Raw genomic sequence first — 19,364 nt, forward strand, 5'->3', positions numbered from 1 at the left:
AGTATTTTAATGAATGTCAGAATGTAGAACCCTAAACGTTTGCCCCCTGTTCAATTGATTTTAGCCTCAGGAAAAATCCACGCTCTGAATTGAAAGAGTACTATTTATGAGATTTAACAAAAATTTACTAAGAAAAAAAGATTTGTGTTACACTTACCACGTTGGTGACCCACTTGAATCAAAATGTAACACTTAAATGTAGCTGTCTGTCTTCTTCAGGTTGTAATATGTAGTAATATGTAATATGATTATTGTGGCAGATGTTTGTTTACATTGCACATTTTTTGTTTAGGTTTTCAATATATCACAAACTTTCTGCATATTGGTTATTGATTTAGACATGTTAAAACTGTGTTTTGAAGTTGGGCTATCCCACCTAGCAAAATGTCATTGAAAATCTGTTGAAAGTAGACTATGCAACCAAATATTTCATGTAACATTTAGTAATCATAATTATTAATGTAACCAACTGACAATGTTTGGTACAATTATATTGACATTGTTGCCCTGCTTTTAGAATATCAGGGTTCATTCTCAGATGTGCCAACCCAAATGTACTATTCTCTGGTGTGTTTTCAGGGTTTGTAGCAGAATAAAACTCTTCCCACATTGATCACAGATGTAAGGTTTCTCTTCCGTGTGAATTCTTTGATATATTCTAAGGTTTGATAAAGAGTTGAATCTTTTCCCACAGTCAGAGCAGCAGTTAGATTTCTTCCCTGTGGGTCTCTGCTGGTGTTTCTTGAGGTGTTCTGATGTGGAGAGACTCCTCTCTGCCTCGTCAGCATCATGATGTTGTTGAGGCTCCCCAGAGGATCCACGATAGTCCCGTCTCTCTCCTGTGTGAATGACAAAGTCAGACAGATGGTTAAAGGCCAACAACAGCAGAAATCCACTGTTTATTTGAGGTAAAAGGTGATGCCCAGAGTGTACCCATGACGTTGTACAACAACTGACGTCTGTTAAACTCTTTCCGCACAAGGAGCAGTGCTAAGGCTTCTCTCCAGTGTGTATTCTCTTATGTGTTTTCAGGCTCCCTAACTGAGTAAAACTCTTTCCACGGTGGGAGCAGTGGTGTTGGTTAGGCGTCTCCGGGTCTGTTTCCTCTAAGGAACTCTTCCCGCTGTCAGAGTCTGGTCTCTCTCCTGCCAAAGACAAACAGAATATTTAGTTAAACAGAGAGACCTGAATGAAACCTGCATTAAATAAAATTGTCTTCATATGAGGTTTAATCCAGACTAGATCTCTCAATAACTTGAGGTCAGTTTTCACAATATTACATCATTAAAAATAAACTTGGTGACGGTGAGATTATGAAAACCTAACTGCATCCCCAGTCCCTGGTATATCACCAGACTGCATACAAACCTAACTGCATCCCCAGGCCCTGGTATATCATCAGACTGCATACAAACCTAACTGCATCTCCAGGCCCTGGTATATCATCAGACTATACAAACCTAACTGCATCTCCAGTCCCTGGTATATCAACAGACTGTACAAACCTAACTGCATCCCCAGGCCCTGGTATATCATCAGACTGTACAAACCTAACTGCATCCCCAGGCCCTGGTATATCACCAGACTGTACAAACCTAACTGCATCCCCAGTCCCTGGTATATCACCAGACTGCATACAAACCTAACTGCATCTCCAGGCCCTGGTATATCATCAGACTGTACAAACCTAACTGCATCCCCAGGCCCTGGTATATCACCAGACTGTACAAACCTAACTGCATCCCCAGTCCCTGGTATATCACCAGACTGCATACAAACCTAACTGCATCCCCAGGCCCTGGTATATCATCAGACTGTACAAACCTAACTGCATCCCCAGTCCCTGGTATATCACCAGACTGCATACAAACCTAACTGCATCCCCAGGCCCTGGTATATCACCAGACTGCATACAAACCTAACTTCATCCTCAGTCCCTGGTATATCACCAGACTGCATACAAACCTAACTGCATCCCCAGTCCCTGGTATATCACCAGACTGCATACAAACCTAACTGCATCCCCAGGCCCTGGTATATCATCAGACTGTACAAACCTAACTGCATCCCCAGTCCCTGGTATATCACCAGACTGCATACAAACCTAACTGCATCCCCGGGCCCTGGTATATCACCAGACTGCATACAAACCTAACTGCATCCCCAGTCCCTGGTATATCATCAGACTGCATACAAACCTAACTGCATCCCCAGGCCCTGGTATATCATCAGACTGTACAAACCTAACTGCATCCCCAGTCCCTGGTATATCACCAGACTGTACAAACCTAACTACATCCCCAGGCCCTGGTATATCACCAGACTGCATACAAACCTAACTACATCCCCAGTCCCTGGTATATCACCAGACTGTACAAACCTAACTGCATCCCCAGTCCCTGGTATATCACCAGACTGTACAAACCTAACTGCATCCCCAGTCCCTGGTATATCACCAGACTGCATACAAACCGAACTGCATCCTCAGTCCCTGGTATATCACCAGACTGCATACAAACCTAACTGCATCCCCAGTCTCTGGTATATCATCAGACTGCATACAAACCTAACTGCATGCATAGTCCCTGGTATATCAACAGACTGTACAAACCTAACTACATCACCAGGCCCTGGTATATCACCAGACTGTACAAACCTAACTGCATCCCCAGTCCCTGGTATATCAACAGACTGTACAAACCTAACTACATCCCCAGTCCCTGGTATATCACCAGACTGTACAAACCTAACTACATCCCCAGTCCCTGGTATATCACCAGACTGTACAAACCTAACTGCATCCCCAGTCCCTGGTATATCACCAGACTGCATACAAACCTAACTGCATCCCCAGTCCCTGGTATATCACCAGACTACATCACCAGACACAAAGAGGCACTGAACACAAGTTCTACATCCTTGAATTAAGGGGTTTCACGGGGGTATCCTTGAATTAAGGGGTTTCACGGGGGCATCCTTGAATTAAGGGGTTTCACAGGGGTATCCTTGAATTAAGGGGTTTCACGGGGTATCCTTGAATTAAGGGGTTTCACGGGGTATCCTTGAATTAAGGAGTTTCACGGGGGTATCCTTGAATTAAGGGGTTCACGGGGTACACCTTGTTAGACAAAAAGTAAATCATTTCCAAAATGCTCAGCAGAGTCTCCGTACTCCGGAGACAAAACAAAAGCCGGGCCTGATGGAGAGGAGGGGGGGATAAACTGGGCAATCATAGCAGCAGTAGCCTATATACATACTGACTCTCCTAGTAACAGAATATCACAGGGTCATAGCAGCAGTACCCTATATACATACTGACTCTCCTAGTAACAGAATATCACAGGGTCATAGCAGCAGTAGTCTATATAGATACTGACTCTCCTAGTGAACAAAATATCACAGGGTCATAGCAGCAGTAGTCTATATACATACTGACCCTCCTAGTGAACAGAATATCACAGGGTCATAGCAGCAGTAGTCTATATACATACTGACTCTCCTAGTGAACAGAATATCACAGGGTCATAGCAGCAGTAGTCTATATACATACTGACTCTCCTATTGAACAGAATATCACAGGGTCATAGCAGCAGTAGTCTATATACATACTGAGTCTCCTAGTAAACAGAATATCACAGGGATCAGGCAGCTCAAACTATTGGTTGATCAGCTAGCTCATAGACGAACCACATTGGTAGGATAGTTAAAGGAAAACTCCACCCCAAAACCATCTTTTGGTATTTGTTTCAGGAAGTCAATTCATGATTCTCAGTTGTGACTAGATGGAGTACAGTTACGACCTGAAGTTACTTTTCGTAGCAGGTTAGGTGAGCAATTTAGCTAACCCTATTCCTAACCTTAACCTCAGTCTCCTAACCTGCTACATTAATTCTCCTAACCTGCTATGTCCATGAGGCAAAAATATTGGGCTAGTTTGTTTTGCATGGCCAGGTGCCCCGGGTGGGTGGAGATTTCACTTAACCTTTTCTCAATATAGGGGGTGCTGTTTCAACGTTACCATTTATCGTTCCCAAATTAAACTGCCTCGTACTCAATTCTTGCTCGTACAATATGCATATTATTGTAACGGGTGTCGTCTTCCTCTTCCTCGGACGAGGAGAGGAGAGAAGGATCGGTAGACCAATGCGCAGCGAGGTGTGATGACATAATGATTTATTGAAAAAACAGACGAACACTGACACGAACTAGACTTCAGAAATACAAAATAACAAACGATGTAGACAGACCTGAACAAACGAACTTACAAATACACGAAGCACGCTGACACAGGAACAGACTACATAAACGCACGAACAAACCGAAACAATCCCGTGTGGTGCGCAGACACAAACACAGGAGACAATCACCCACAAACAAACAGTGTGAACAGCCAGCCTATATATGGTTCCCAATCAGAGGAAAACGTAAACCACCTGTCTCTGATTGAGAACCATATAAGGCTGATTAACAGTGATCTAAACACAAAACATACAATGCCCACCCCAACTCACGCCCTGACCAACTAAACATATACAAAAAATAACATAAAATAGGTCAGGAACGTGACATAACCCCCCCCTCAAGGTGCGTACTCCGAACGCACCACCAAAAGTCTAGGGGAGGGTCTGGGTGGGCATCTGACCACGGTGGTGGCTTAGGCTCCGGGCGTGGTTCCCACCCCACCATAATCAATCCCCGCTTCTGTAGCCTCCCCACAATGACCACCCTCCAAATAACCCCACCTAAATTAAGGGGCATCTCCAGGATAAGGAGCAGCACCGGAATGAGGGGCAACACCGGAATGAGGGGCAACACCAGAATGAGGGGCAACACCAGAATGAGGGGCAACACCAGAATGACTGGCGGATCCTGGCTGGCTGGCTCTGGACGCTCTTGGCTGGTTGACGGCTCTGGACGGTCATGGCTGGCTGACGGCTCTGGACGGTCATGGCTCGCTGACGGCTCTGGACGGTCATGGCTCGCTGACGGCTCTGGACGGTCATGGCTCGCTGACGGCTCTGGACGGTCATGGCTGGCTGACGGCTCTGGCTGATCCGGTCTGGCGGAAGGCTCTGGCTGATCCGGTCTGGCGGAAGGCTCTGGCTGATCCGGTCTGGCGGAAGGCTCTGGCTGATCCGGTCTGGCGGAAGGCTCTGGCTGATCCGGTCTGGCGGAAGGCTCTGGCTGATCCGGTCTGGCGGAAGGCTCTGGCTGATCCGGTCTGGCGGAAGGCTCTGGCTGATCCGGTCTGGCGGAAGGCTCTGGATGATCCGGTCTGGCGGAAGGCTCTGGCTGATCCGGTCTGGCGGAAGGCTCTGGCTGATCCGGTCTGGCGGAAGGCTCTGTAGGCTCATGGCAGACGGGCGGCTTTGCAGGCTCATGGCAGACGGGCGGCTTTGCAGGCTCATGGCAGACGGACAGTTCAGACGGCGTATGGCAGACGGGCAGTTCAGGCGCCGCTGGGCAGACGGGCAGTTCAGGCGCCGCTGGGCAGACGGGCAGTTCAGGCGCCGCTGGGCAGACGGGCAGTTCAGGCGCCGCTGGGCAGACGGGCAGTTCAGGCGCCGCTGGGCAGACGGGCAGTTCAGGCGCCGCTGGGCAGACGGCAGACTCTGGCCGGCTGAGACGCACTATAGGCCTGGTGCGTGGTACCGGAACTGGAGGTACCGGGCTAAGAACACGCACCTCAGGGCGAGTGCGGGGAACAACAACAGGGCACACTGGACTCTCGTGGCGCACTCTAGGCCTGGTGCGTGGTACCGGAACTGGAGGTACCGGGCTGAGGGCACGCACCTCAGGGCGAGTGCGGGGAACAACAACAGGGCACACTGGACTCTCGTGGCGCACTCTAGGCCTGGTGCGTGGTACCGGAACTGGAGGTACCGGGCTGAGGGCACGCACCTCAGGGCGAGTGCGGGGAGAAGGAACAGTGCGTACAGGGCTCTGGAGACGCACAGGAGGCTTGGTGCGTGGTGCCGGAACTGGAGGCACTGGGCTGGAGACACGCACCATAGGGAGAGTGCGTGGAGGAGGAACAGGGCTCTGGAGATGCACTGGAAGCCTGGTGCGTGGTGTAGGCACTGGTGGTACTGAGCTGGGGTGGGAAGGTGGCGCCGGATATACCGGACCGTGAAGGAGGACACGTGCTCTTGAGCACCGAGCCTCCCCAACCTTACCAGGTTGAATGGTCCCCGTAGCCCTGCCAGTGCGGCGAGGTGGAATAGCCCGCACTGGGCTATGCAGGCGAACCGGGGACACCACCTGCAAGGCTGGTGCCATGTACACCGGCCCGAGGAGACGTACTGGAGGCCAGATACGTTGGGCCGGCTTCATGGCATCCGGCTCGATGCCCAACCTAGCCCTCCCAGTGCGGCAAGGTGGAATAGCCCGCACTGGGCTAAGCACGCGTACTGGGGACACCGTGCGCTTTACCGCATAACACGGTGTCTGACCAGTACGACGCCCTCTTACTCCACGGCAAGCCCGGGGAGTTGGCTCAGGTATCCAACCCGGCTTCGCCACACTCCCCTTTAGGGTCCCCCCAAGAAATTTTTGGGTGAGCCTCTCGGGCTTCCAGCCTCTCTTACGTGCTGCCTCCTCATACCACCGCTGTTGGGCTCTCGCTGCCTCCATTTCCTCACGAGCGCGGCGATATTCCCCAATGTGCGCCCAGTGTCCTTTTCCTTCCAAGATCTGTTCCCAAGTCCACGAGTCCTGATTGCTCTGTTGAGCTCTCCCCCGCCGCTTGGTCCTCGGTTGGTGGGTGATTCTGGAACGGGTGTCGTCTTCCTCTTCCTTGGACGAGGAGAGGAGAGAAGGATCGGTAGACCAATGCGCAGCGAGGTGTGATGACATAATGATTTATTGAAAAAACAGACGAACACTGACACGAACTAGACTTCAGAAATACAAAATAACAAACGATGTAGACAGACCTGAACAAACGAACTTACAAATACACGAAGCACGCTGACACAGGAACAGACTACATAAACGCACGAACAAACCGAAACAATCCCGTGTGGTGCGCAGACACAAACACAGGAGACAATCACCCACAAACAAACAGTGTGAACAGCCAGCCTATATATGGTTCCCAATCAGAGGAAAACGTAAACCACCTGTCTCTGATTGAGAACCATATAAGGCTGATTAACAGTGATCTAAACACAAAACATACAATGCCCACCCCAACTCACGCCCTGACCAACTAAACATATACAAAAAATAACATAAAATAGGTCAGGAACGTGACAATTATTATTACTATTGGATAGAAAACACTCTCTAGTTTCTAAAACCGTTTAAATTATTTCTCTGAGTGAAACAGAACTCGTTTGGCAGCGAAATTCCTGACGGGTACTGCAAAATCTGAAAATGTTGACCCTGTTCTAGGATCAGTTTAAAACTCTGTATGTATCCTATGGGTCGACATGAACTGCACGCGCCTTCCCCTGGATGTCAGTAACCAATGAGAATTGGAATGGAGTTTCTAGGCAGATCTGAGACCATATAAAAGGCCATGGCATGGGGGGTGCACTCTTTTCATTGTTCGTCATTGCGCAGAGCAGGACCTCAGCATGGCGTTCGGAAAAGCTCAAGTTATCGGCCTTAGATATATCCGTCTGTGATTTAATTCGATATAGGTGTTAGAAACATCATAACGAAGTTATTTTAAACCGAGTTATATCAGTTTATGCGAGTATATTGCGATTTTCGGAATTTCCTTAGTATTGCGTTTTGAAGATTTGGGCATGTCTGCGCCACATAGCTAACGTTAGCTGCTATTTCCAAAGTTGAAGAGGACGTTTTACAACCGAGCAACGATTATTTTGGACAAAGGACAACTTGCCCAAGATTCTGATGGAAGCTCGTCCAAAAGTAAGAGCTATTTATGATTTAATTCGTATTTATGTGGAAAAATGTAAAAGGATTTGTCCGCCATTAATTTCGGCACTGGTCTGGCTGTAACGCACACTGTATGTCTAGTAACGTTAATTTTAAAAATCTAACACAGCGGTTGCATTAATAACTAATGCATCTTTCATTTGCTGTCCAACCTGTATTTTTTAGTCAAGTTTACGATTATTTATCGATTAGATTAGGTGCCTCTCCAAGATGGCGCCGGCCAGAATGCCTGAAATGTTGCTACTGATCACATTGTATAACCATGATTTGTGCTGCTAAATATGCACATTTTCGAACAAAACCTATATGCATTGTGTAATATGATGTTACAGGACTGTCATCTGATGAAGTTTATCAAGGTTAGTCAAATTATATATCTTTTGCTGGATTGTTACGATCGCTAACCTTTGCTGCTGGTAAATGCGGTTGTGTTTCTGGCTATTGTGGTAAGCTAATATAATGCTATATTGTGTTTTCGCTGTAAAACACTTAAAGAATCTGACATATTGGCTGGATTCACAAGATGTTGGGCTTTCATTTGCTGTACGCTGTGTATTTTTCAGAAATGTTTTATGATGAGTATATAGGTATTTGACGTTGGTCTCTGTAATTATTCTGGCTGCTTCAGCACTATTTCATATTGCAGCTGCAATGTAGAACTGTGATTTATACCTGAAATATGCACATTTTTCTAACAAAACATATGCTATACAATAAATATGTTATCAGACTGTCATTTGATGAAGTTGTTTCTTGGTTAGTGGCTATTTATATCTTTATTTGGTCGAAATTGTGATAGCTACCTATGCAGGAAAAAAATGGTGGGAAAAAAAAGTTGTGTCTTTTGCTATCGTGGTTAGCTGAAGTTGTTTCTTGGTTAGTGGCTATTTATATCTTTATTTGGTCGAAATTGTGATAGCTACCTATGCAGGAAAAAAATGGTGGGAAAAAAAAGTTGTGTCTTTTGCTATCGTGGTTAGCTAATAGATTTACATATTGTGTCTTCCCTGTAAAACATTTTAAAAATCAGAAATGATGGCTGGATTCACAAGATGTGTATCTTTCATCTGGTGTCTTGGACTTGTGATTTAATGATATTTAGATGCTAGTATTTACTTGTGACGCTATGCTAGGCTATGCTAGTCAGCTTTTTTACTGATGGGGGTGCTCCCGGATCCGGGATGAGAACCAAGTAAAAGTTAAGGACAAATGGAATGGACTACAATGTGCAAACCCCACCTCCTCTTTACCATATAGGTGGACACTACAGGACTACTGAGGTGGATCAGAGATGGTAACCTCCTCTTTACCAGATAGGTGGACACTACAGTACTACTGAGGTGGATCAGAGATGGTAACCTCCTCTTTACCAGATAGGTGGACACTACAGTACTACTGAGACGGGTCAGAGATGGTAACCTCCTCTTTACCAGATAGGTGGACACTGCAGTACTACTGAGGTGGATCAGAGATGGTAACCTCCTCTTTACCAGATAGGTGGACACTACAAGACTACTGAGATGGATCAGAGATGGTAACCTCCTCTTTACCAGGTGTTTGCTGTAATAGACAAAGCCTATTGAAAACCAAAAAGACTAAAGAAGAAAACTAATTTAAATAAAAAGGTTAAAGGCTCTCAAAACCCTCTGATGTTCTGACTGACAAGTTGTGTTATCTACCATCCATTCACCCAATTAGAAGACCTCCCCTGACACCCATTCACCCAATCAGAAGACGCCCTCCTGACATCCATTCACCCAATCAGAAGACCTCTCCTGACATCCATTCACCCAATCAGAATACCCCTCCTGACATCCATTCACCCAATCAGAAGACCTCTCCTGACATCCATTCACCCAATCAGAAGACCCCTCCTGACATCCATTCACCCAATCAGAATACCTCTCCTGTCATCCATTCACCCAATCAGAAGACCTCTCCTGACATCCATTCACCCAATCAGAAGACCCCTCCTGACATCCATTCACCCAATCAGAAGACACCTCATGACATCCATTCACCCAATCAGAAGAGACCTGTCCTGACATCCATTCCCCCAATCAGAAGACCTCTCCAGCCATCAATTCACCCAATCAGAAGACTCCTCCTGACATCCATTCACCCAATCAGAAGACACCTCCTGACATCCATTCACCCAATCAGAAGAGACCTGTCCTGACATTCATTCACCCAATCAGAAGAGACCGGTCCTGACATCCATTCACCCAATCAGAAGAGACCTGTCCTGAAATCCATTCACCCAATCAGAAGAGACCTGTCCTGACATCCATTCACCCAATCAGAAGAGACCTGTCCTGACATCCATTCACCCAATCAGAAGACCTCTCCTGATACGCTGCGTTATCTACCTTCCAGCCCTCCATTCAGAATAACTCATTTCTGTAAGTACATAGATGTAGATGTATATAATGAATGTCCACTAGTGGCTAACATAGTTCTATACAGTTTATTCAGATAATGTTGCATTAATCAAATCATTTTTACAATCAGCACATTGTGGACTAATAAGGGTTCATACTTGTATTCAATGAATCACATTTTAAAATGTGAATCTGATTTTAGACATGATCATGTCTCCAGAGGAAAAAACTAAAACAAAAGTAGAGACCTATTTTTGAGTTAAATTTCATATAAACAATATGATTTAATGTTCCATAACACAACAGTCAAACATCAGTCAGAACACAGTGACTCATCAGAACACAGCCCGTCTATTCTGTCATGTGATTTCAGGTCCTCTGTCCGGGTAAATGTCTTTCCACAATTAGGTTCCCTAACTAAAACTCTTTCCAAACTGTGAGCTTACCCTCCCCTGTGTGTGTATGTCCACATGCCTTTTCAGGTTCCCTGGCTTAGTAAAACTCTTTCCACACTGGGAACAATGGTACGGTTTCTCTTTAGAGTGTATTATCTTATGTATGTTCAGGCTATCTAAGTCAGTAAAACTCTTTCCACACTGGAAGCAGTGGTAAGGATTTTCTCCTGTGTGTGTCCTCTCATGCTCCTTCAGGTTATCTGACAATGCAAAATTCTTTCCACACTGGGAACAGTGGTAAGGCTTCTCTCGAGAGTGTATTCTCTTATGTTGATTCAGGGTCGCTGAATGGGAAAAACTCTTTCCACACTGGGAGCAATTGTGTGGTTTTTCCCCTGTGTGTGTCCTCTCATGTGATTTTAAGCTTTCTGACAATGTAAAATTCTTTCCACATTGGGAACAGGGATAAGGCTTCTCTCCAGAGTGTATTTTCTTATGTTTGTTCAGGTTCCCTAAATGGGAAAAACTCTTTCCACACTGGACGCAATTGTGTGGTTTTTCCCCTGTGTGTGTTCTCTCATGCGATTTTAAGTTTTGAAATAACCTAAATTTCTTTCCACAATGGGAACAGGGGTAAGGTTTCTCTCCAGTGTGTATTCTCTTATGTTTTTTTAGGTTACCTAAATGGGAAAAACTCTTTCCACACTGGGAGCAATTGTGTGTTTTTTCCCCTGTGTGTGTCCTCTCGTGTGATTTTAAGTGTTCTGACAACCTAAAATATTTTCCACACTGGGAACAGGGGTAAGGTTTCTCTCCAGTATGTATTCTCTTATGTTTTTTTAGGTTCCCTAACTGCGCAAAACTCTTTCCACACTGGGAGCAATTGTGTGGTTTTTCCCCTGTGTGTGTCCTTTCATGTAATATTAGTTCATGAGTTCGTGAAAATCTCTTTCCACACTGGGAGCATTGGAAAGGCTTTTCTCCTGTGTGTTTTCTCTCGTGCTCTTTTAGGTTCCCTAACTTGGTAAAACTCTTTCCACACAGGGAGCAGTGATGTCGTGTCACTGGTTTGGGAGTCTCTGGGTCTGGTTCCCCTGAAGGACTCTTCCGTCTGTCAAAGGGAAAGTCTGGTCTCTCTCCTGCCAAAGACAAACAAATTTAGTTAAACAGAGACCTGAATGAAACCATATGATAAAACAGTCTTCCTATTGAGGTTTAATCCAGACTAGATATTTCATTATAACACAACATTTGGATCCTGGATGCTGATTGGTTAATAGCCGTTACTTATTCACAATACTACTCGGGTAATGGCTGTTAACTTCTTATGGCTGCAAGCCCTAAGTCGGGCTCAATATGACAACAGCCAGTCCAAGTGCAGGGCGCCAAATTCAAAAGATATTTTTTAGAAATATTTAACTTTCACACATTAACAAGTCCAATACAGCAAATGAAAGATAAACATCTTGTGAATCCAGCCAACATGTCCGATTTTTTAAATGTTTTACAGCGAAAACACCACGTATATTTATGTTAGCTCACCACCAAATACAAAAAAGCACAGACATTTTTCACAGCTCAGGTAGCTTGCACAAAACCAACCAAACTAACCAAGAACCAACCAAACTAACCAAGAAACAACTTCATCCGATGACAGTCTTATAACATGTTATCCTGTTGAGGATAGAGGGCGCTATTTTCACCTTGGGAAAAAATCGTGCCCAATTTAAACGGCCTCGTACTCTATTCTTGCTCGTACAATATGCATATTATTATTACTATTGGATAGAAAACACTCAAGTTTCTAAAACCGTTTGAATTATATCTGTGAGTAAAACAGAACTAATTTTGCAGCAAACTTCCTGTCAGAAAGTGAAAAATCTGAAATCGAGGCTCTGTTCCAGGGCCTCCCTATAAATTTGCTTGAAATCTATTAGTATACATGCACTTCATACGCCTTCCACTAGATGTCAATAGGCTGTGAGAGGTGAAATGGGGTTTCTAGGTATATCTATGGTCAAAAGAGAGAGCTTGGAATGACATGACCCCAAATTCCTTTGTTCAGGAAGGCGCAGAAAGGTCATCAGTATTGGCTTCTGAAAAGCATTCGTTATAGACGTCTAATATCTCCGGCTTTGATTTTATTTGATAAATGTGATAATATCATCGTAAAGTATGTTTTTTCAATATAGTTTTATCAGATTATTGAATTTTTTTCGGGAGTTTTGGCGTGTTCCGTTCTCTGCGTTTGTTCATGGTGGACAGCTTCGCGCCACTTGGCTAGTTTTGCTTGCTAATTCGAGAGGGAAAAAGGACATTCTAAAACCAAACAACGATTGTTCTGAACTAAGGACCCCTTGTGCAAGATTCTGATGGAAGCTCAACAAAAGTAGGACCATTTATGATGTTATTTCCTATTTCTGTCGAAAATGTGTTGTTGTGTTTTCCGCCTTGATTTTTGGCGCTGTCTCGCTATAACGTAAGCTGCATGTCGTACTGAAGTTATTTTTAGAATTCTAACACGGCGATTGCATTAAGAACTAGTGTATCTATCATTTCCTATACAACATGTATTTTTTTGTAAAGTTTATGAATAGTTATTTGGTCAGAATAGGTGAGTGTCAGAAATATATCCGGAGATTCTGGAAAATAGTTGCTACATTTTCACAATGTATAACCACGGATTTCAGCTCTAAATATGCACATTTTCGAACAAACCATATATGTATTGTGTAATATGATGTAATAGGACTGTCATCTGATGAAGTTTATGAAGGTTAGTGAAATAATTCATATCTTTTGCTGGTTTTGTCGCTATCAATACTGTTGCCTTGAATCAATGCTGTTGTGTAGTCACAGCTACCATCACAAATAGCACCGAAGCAGCCAGAGTAATTACAGAGACCAACGTGAAATACCTAAATACTCATCATAAAACATTTATGAAAAATACATGGTGTACAGCAAATGAAAGACAAACATCTTGTGAATCCAGCCAATATTTCAGATTTTTTAAGTGTTTTACAGCGAAAACACAATATAGCATTATATTAGCTTACCACAATAGCCAAAAACACAACCCATTTATCAGCAGCAAAAGTTAGCAATCGTAAAAAACCAGCAAAAGATATATAATTTTTCACTAACCTTGATAAGCTTCATCAGATGACAGTCCTATAACATCAGGTTATACAATACACTCATGTTTTGTTCGAACATTTGCATATTTAGAGCTGAAATCCGTGGTTATACATTGTGAAAACGTAGCAACTTTTTGGCAGAATCTCCGGATATATTTCTGACACTCACCTATTCTGACCAAATAACTCATAATAAACTTTACTAAAAAATACATGTTGTACAGCAAATGATAGATACACTAGTTCTTAATGCAATCACCATGTTAGAATTCTAAAAATAACTTTAGTACGACATACAGCTTACGTTATAGCGAGACAGCGCCAAAAATCTGGGCGGAAAATAATACTAAACATTTGACAGAAATACGAAATAACATCATAAATGGGTCCTACTTTTGCTGAGCTTCCATCAGAATCTTGTACAAGGGGTCCTTTGTCCAGAACAATCGTTGTTTGGTTGTAGAATGTCCTTTTTTCCTCTCGAATTAGCAACCAAAGCTAGCCAAGTGGCGCGAAGCTGTCCATCGTCACCAAACGCAGAGAACGGAACACGCCAAAACTCCCGATAAACTTTCAATAATCTGATAAAACTATATTGAAAAAACATACTTTACGATGATATTATCACATTTATCAAATAAAATCAAAGCCGGAGATATTAGCCGTCTATAACGAAAGCTTTTCAAAAGCCAATGCTGATGTCCTTCCCGCGCCTTTCTGAACAAAGGAAATTGGGGTAATGTCATTCCAAGAGCTCTCTTTTGACCTCAGATAAAGCTATACACCCCATTTCACCTCTCACTGCCTATTGACATCTAGTGGAAGGCGTATGAAGTGCATGTATAGCCATAGATTTCAAGCAAATGAATAGGGAGGCCCTGGAACAGAGCCTCGATTTCAGATTTTTCACTTTCTGACAGGAAGTTTGCTGCAAAATGAGTTCTGTTTTACTCACAGATATAATTCAAACGGTTTTAGAAACTTGAGTGTTTTCTATCCAATAGTAATAATAATATGCATATTGTACGAGCAAGAATAGAGTACGAGGCCGTTTAAATTGGGCACGATTTTTTCCCAAAGTGAAAATAGCGCCCTCTATCCATAACAGGTTAACAGTTCTATTTGAATCATTCCTACACATCCACTGTCCCACAGCCCAACCAGGCAATTAATCAACTAATCTCCACTGTTCCACAGCCCAACCAGGCAATATATAAACTAATCTCCACTGTCCCACAGCCCAGCCAGGCAATTTATAAACTAATCTCCACTGTCCCACAGCCCAGCCAGGCAATATATAAACTAATCTCCACTGTCCCACAGCCCAACCAGGCAATTCATAAACTAATCTCCACTGTCCCACAGCCCTGCCAGGCAATTCAAAAACTAATGTCCACTAGAAAGAACTATCTAGACATTATTACCCCATGTTTATAGCCTAGCATTTGGTTTGCAACAGAGGGGATTCATTAATATTAATTAATATAAGCTCCTGTGACCATGGCCGATGGGACAAGAAGAAAATAACAGAATGAAATAACAAGCCGAAGTGGCAAACTGAGGCAACAACAAACACTGGTCATAGTGTGGTCTGATATAGGAACACTGGTGCTAGTGTGGTCTGATTTAGGAACACTGGTGCTAGTGTGGTCTGATATAGGAACACTGGTGCTAGTGTGGTCTGATATAGGAACACTGGTGCTAGTGTGGTCTGATATAGGAACACTGGTGCTAGTGTGGTCTGATATAGGAACACTGGTGCTAGTGTGGTCTGATATAGGAACACTGGTGTGGTCTGATATAGGAACACTGGTGCTAGTGTGGTCTGATATAGGAACACTGGTGCTGGTGTGGTCTGATATAGGAACACTGGTGCTGTGTCTGATATAGGAACACTGGTGCTGGTGTGGTCTGATATAGGAACACTGGTGTGGTCTGATATAGGAACACTGGTGCTAGTGTGGTCTGATATAGGAACACTGGTGCTGGTGTGGTCTGATATAGGAACACTGGTGTGGACTGATATAGGAACACTGGTGCTAGTGTGGTCTGATATAGGAACACTGGTGTGGTCTGATCAAATCAAATCAAATTTTATTTGTCACATACACATGGTTAGCAGATGTTAATGCGAGTGTAGCGAAATGCTTGTGCTTCTAGTTCCGACAATGCAGTAATAACCAACGAGTAATCTAACCTAACAATTCCACAACTACTACCTTATACACACAAGTGTAAAGGGATAAAGGATATATACATAGATATATGAATGAGTGATGGTACAGAACGGCATAGGCAAGATGCAGTAGATGGTATAGAGTACAGTATATACATATGAGATGAGTAATGTAGGGTATGTAAACATAATATTAAGTGGCATTGTTTAAAGTGGCTAGTGATACATTTTTACATACATTTCCATCAATTCCCATTATTAAAGTGGCTGGAGTTGAGTCAGTATGTTGGCAGCGGCCACTAAATGTTAGTGGTGGCTGTTTAACAGTCTGATGGCCTTGAGATAGAAGCTGTTTTTCAGTCTCTCGGTCCCTGCTTTGATGCACCTGTACTGACCTCGCCTTCTGGATGATAGCGGGGTGAACAGGCAGTGGCTCGGGTGGTTGTTGTCCTTGATGATCTTTATGGCCTTCCTGTGACATTGGGTGGTGTAGGTGTCCTGGAGGGCAGGTAGTTTGCCCCCGGTGATGCGTTGTGCAGACCTCACTACCCTCTGGAGAGCCTTACGGTTGTGGGCGGAGCAGTTGCCGTACCAGGCAGTGATACAGCCCGACAGGATGCTCTCGATTGTGCATCTGTAGAAGTTTGTGAGTGCTTTTGGTGACAAGCCAAATTTCTTCAGCCTCCTGAGGTTGAAGAGGCGCTGCTGCGCCTTCTTCACAACGCTGTATGTGTGGGTGGACCAATTCAGTTTGTCCGTGATGTGTACGCCGAGGAACTTAAAACTTACTACCCTCTCCACTACTGTTCCATCGATGTGGATAAGGGGGTGCTCCCTCTGCTGTTTCCTGAAGTCCACAATCATCTCCTTTGTTTTGTTGACGTTGAGTGTGAGGTTATTTTCCTGACACCACACTCCGAGGGCCCTCACCTCCTCCCTGTAGGCCGTCTCGTCGTTGTTGGTAATCAAGCCTACCACTGTAGTGTCGTCCGCAAACTTGATGGTTGAGTTGGAGGCGTGCATGGCCACGCAGTCGTGGGTGAACAGGGAGTACAGGAGAGGGCTCAGAACGCACCCTTGTGGGGCCCCAGTGTTGAGGATCAGCGGGGGGGAGATGTTGTTACCTACCCTCACCACCTGGGGGTGGCCCGTCAGGAAGTGTGTTCTGATATAGGAACACTTGTGCTAGTGTGGTCTGATATAGGAACACTGGTGCTAGTGTGGTCTGATATAGGAACACCGGTGCTAGTGTGTTCTGATATAGGAACACCGGTGCTAGTGTGGTCTGAAATAGGAACACTGATGTAGTCTTATATAGGAACACTGGTGTGGTCTGATATAGGAACACTGGTGCTAGTGTGGTCTGATATAGGAACACTGGTGCTAGTGTGGTCTGATATAGGAACACTGGTGCTAGCGTGGTCTGAAATAGGAACACAACATATAGGAACACAACCTATCAGAGGAACACAACCTGCTGATACAGACACCTCACAAGTCCTCAACTGCCAGCTTCATTAAACAGTACCAGCAAAACACTCCGGGATGCTGGCCTTCTAGGCAGAAGTCATCTGTCCAGTGTCTGTTCTTTTGCCCATCTTAATCTTTTATTTTTATAGGCCAGTCTGAGATATGGCTTTTTCTTTGCAACTCTGCCTAGAAGGCCAGCATCCCAGAGTCGCCTCTTCACTGTTGACATTGAGACTGGTGTTTTGTGGGTACTATTTAATGAAGCTGCCAGTTGAGGACTTGTGAGGCATCTGTTTCTCAAACTAGACACTACTATACTTGTCCTCTTGCTCAGTTGTGCACCGGGGCCTCCCACTCCTCTTTCTATTCTGGTTAGAGATAGTTTGTGCTGTTCTGTGAAGGGAATAGTACACAGCGTTGTACGAGATCTTCAGTTTCTTGGCAATTTCTCGCATGGAATAGCCTTCATTTCTCAGAACAAGAATAGACTGACGAGTTCCAGAAGAAAGTTGTATTTCTGGCCATTTTGAGCCTGTAATTGAACCCACAAATGCTGATGCTCCAGATACTCAACTAGTCTAAAGGCCAGTTTTATCGCTTCTTTAAATCAGCACAACAGTTTTCAGCTGTGCTAACATAATTGCAAAAGGGTTTTCTAATGATCAATTAGCCTTTTAAAATGATAAACTTGAATTAGCTAACACAACGTGCCATTGGAACACAGATATGTTCTGTACGCCTATGTAGATATTCCATTAAAGATCAGCCATATCCAGCTACAATAGTCATTTACAACATTAACAATGTCTACACTGTTTTTATGATAAATTTTATAGTATTTTAATGGACAATTTATTTTGCTTTCTTTCAAAAACAAGGAAATGTCTAAGTGACCCCAAACTTTTGAACGGTAGTGTATGTTAAGTCACTTTTTGGAAACGGAACGGAGAAAACAAGGGGTAGCTTGCTCTCTACGTCGTCTGATTCTAGACATATCAGTCATCATCCTAGGGCCCTCCGTTGAAGAGGTAATGATGAGCCAACTCCGAATATTCAAAGTTAAAAACAAATTTAAGGAGGTACTTACTGGTGTTAATCAGATCTCCTATCTCCTCATCTTCATCGTTCAATGTGACAGTAATCTCTCCTTCCTTCTTCACTCCAAAAACTGCATCCTCCTCTTTCTCAGCCTCCTCTTCTTTCACAGTAACAACCTCCTCCTCTTTCACTCTGAACGCGTCTTCCTCTTCTTTCACTGAAACGTCTTTCTCTTCTTCTTTCACTGTAACAGCCTCACCCTCTACTTCTTGTTTTACTGCGACATCCTCCTCTTCCTTCTCCTCTTTCACGACAATGTTCAGCCCCAGAGTTTCTTTCTCTGTCCAGCAGACTTCTTCTTCTTTAACAGGAGGGGAGTAGTTTAGGGAGCTCATGTTCAGGGATGTTAGCTAGCTAGCTATCATTAGCGACTAGGCTAATGCTAACTTAACCAGCCAGCTACAATAGCTGACTAATAAAAAATAACGTAATATTCAATTAAATAGGTTACCAAGTAGATACGACAGAAGTGTGTCTAAAACACAGTAGCTAATATACGCCGAAAGCGTATAAATAGCTTGAATCTTTCGGCTATGTTGGCTAACAAGCTACGGAGGTGGTTGACGAGCTGTTGATGAAGAACCGTCCACTAGATTATACGTCACGCTGGCAGCATCGCCTGAAAGACGCACATCGCTGACTGGAGGGGAAAACGCATTTGAGGATCATATTTTATTTTCAGACAAATATTATTTTAAATGGTTTTAATTAAATAATACTATTATATTGAGACATACAAAGACCTGAATGTGTTGATTGATTAGTGCGAATAAAAAATGTTTACTACAGCACATGT

The 19,364-nt window shown here is 44.0% G+C and overlaps 1 protein-coding gene across 3 annotated transcripts; it reads right to left on the reverse strand.

Annotated features, from left to right (window-relative positions):
• Positions 1 to 534: 534 nt before the first annotated feature.
• LOC139567110 (zinc finger protein 436-like) lies at positions 535 to 19,211 on the reverse strand. Of its 3 annotated transcripts, none has more exons than XM_071388599.1 (2): positions 18,558 to 19,194; positions 535 to 839 (listed from the first exon to the last, which is right to left on the reverse strand). In XM_071388599.1, the coding sequence occupies exons 1-2, from the start codon at positions 18,901 to 18,903 to the stop codon at positions 535 to 537; spliced, it is 651 nt and encodes a 216-aa protein (XP_071244700.1). In that variant the 5' UTR covers positions 18,904 to 19,194. The 3 variants fall into 3 exon arrangements, with proteins under 3 accessions (XP_071244700.1, XP_071244701.1, XP_071244699.1); XM_071388600.1 differs by lacking the exon at positions 535 to 839 and adding an exon at positions 907 to 1,145; XM_071388598.1 differs by lacking the exon at positions 535 to 839 and adding an exon at positions 10,357 to 11,823 and having other exon boundaries at positions 18,558 to 19,211.
• Positions 19,212 to 19,364: the final 153 nt, after the last annotated feature.

This window comes from Salvelinus alpinus, unplaced genomic scaffold, assembly GCF_045679555.1.
Source record: "Salvelinus alpinus unplaced genomic scaffold, SLU_Salpinus.1 scaffold_44, whole genome shotgun sequence".
Lineage (NCBI taxonomy): Eukaryota > Metazoa > Chordata > Actinopteri > Salmoniformes > Salmonidae > Salvelinus > Salvelinus alpinus.

What these genes read in the sequence shown, in the direction of transcription:
- LOC139567110 (XM_071388598.1), bottom strand. Translation starts at nt 18,903, where the DNA reads ATGAGCTCCCTAAACTACTCCCCTCCTGTTAAAGAAGAAGAAGTCTGC. An exon ending in AGGAGATCTGATTAACACCA is followed by an intron (nt 11,824 to 18,557) that starts GTAAGTACCTCC and finishes TGTCTTTGGCAG; the next exon opens with GAGAGAGACCAGACTTTCCC.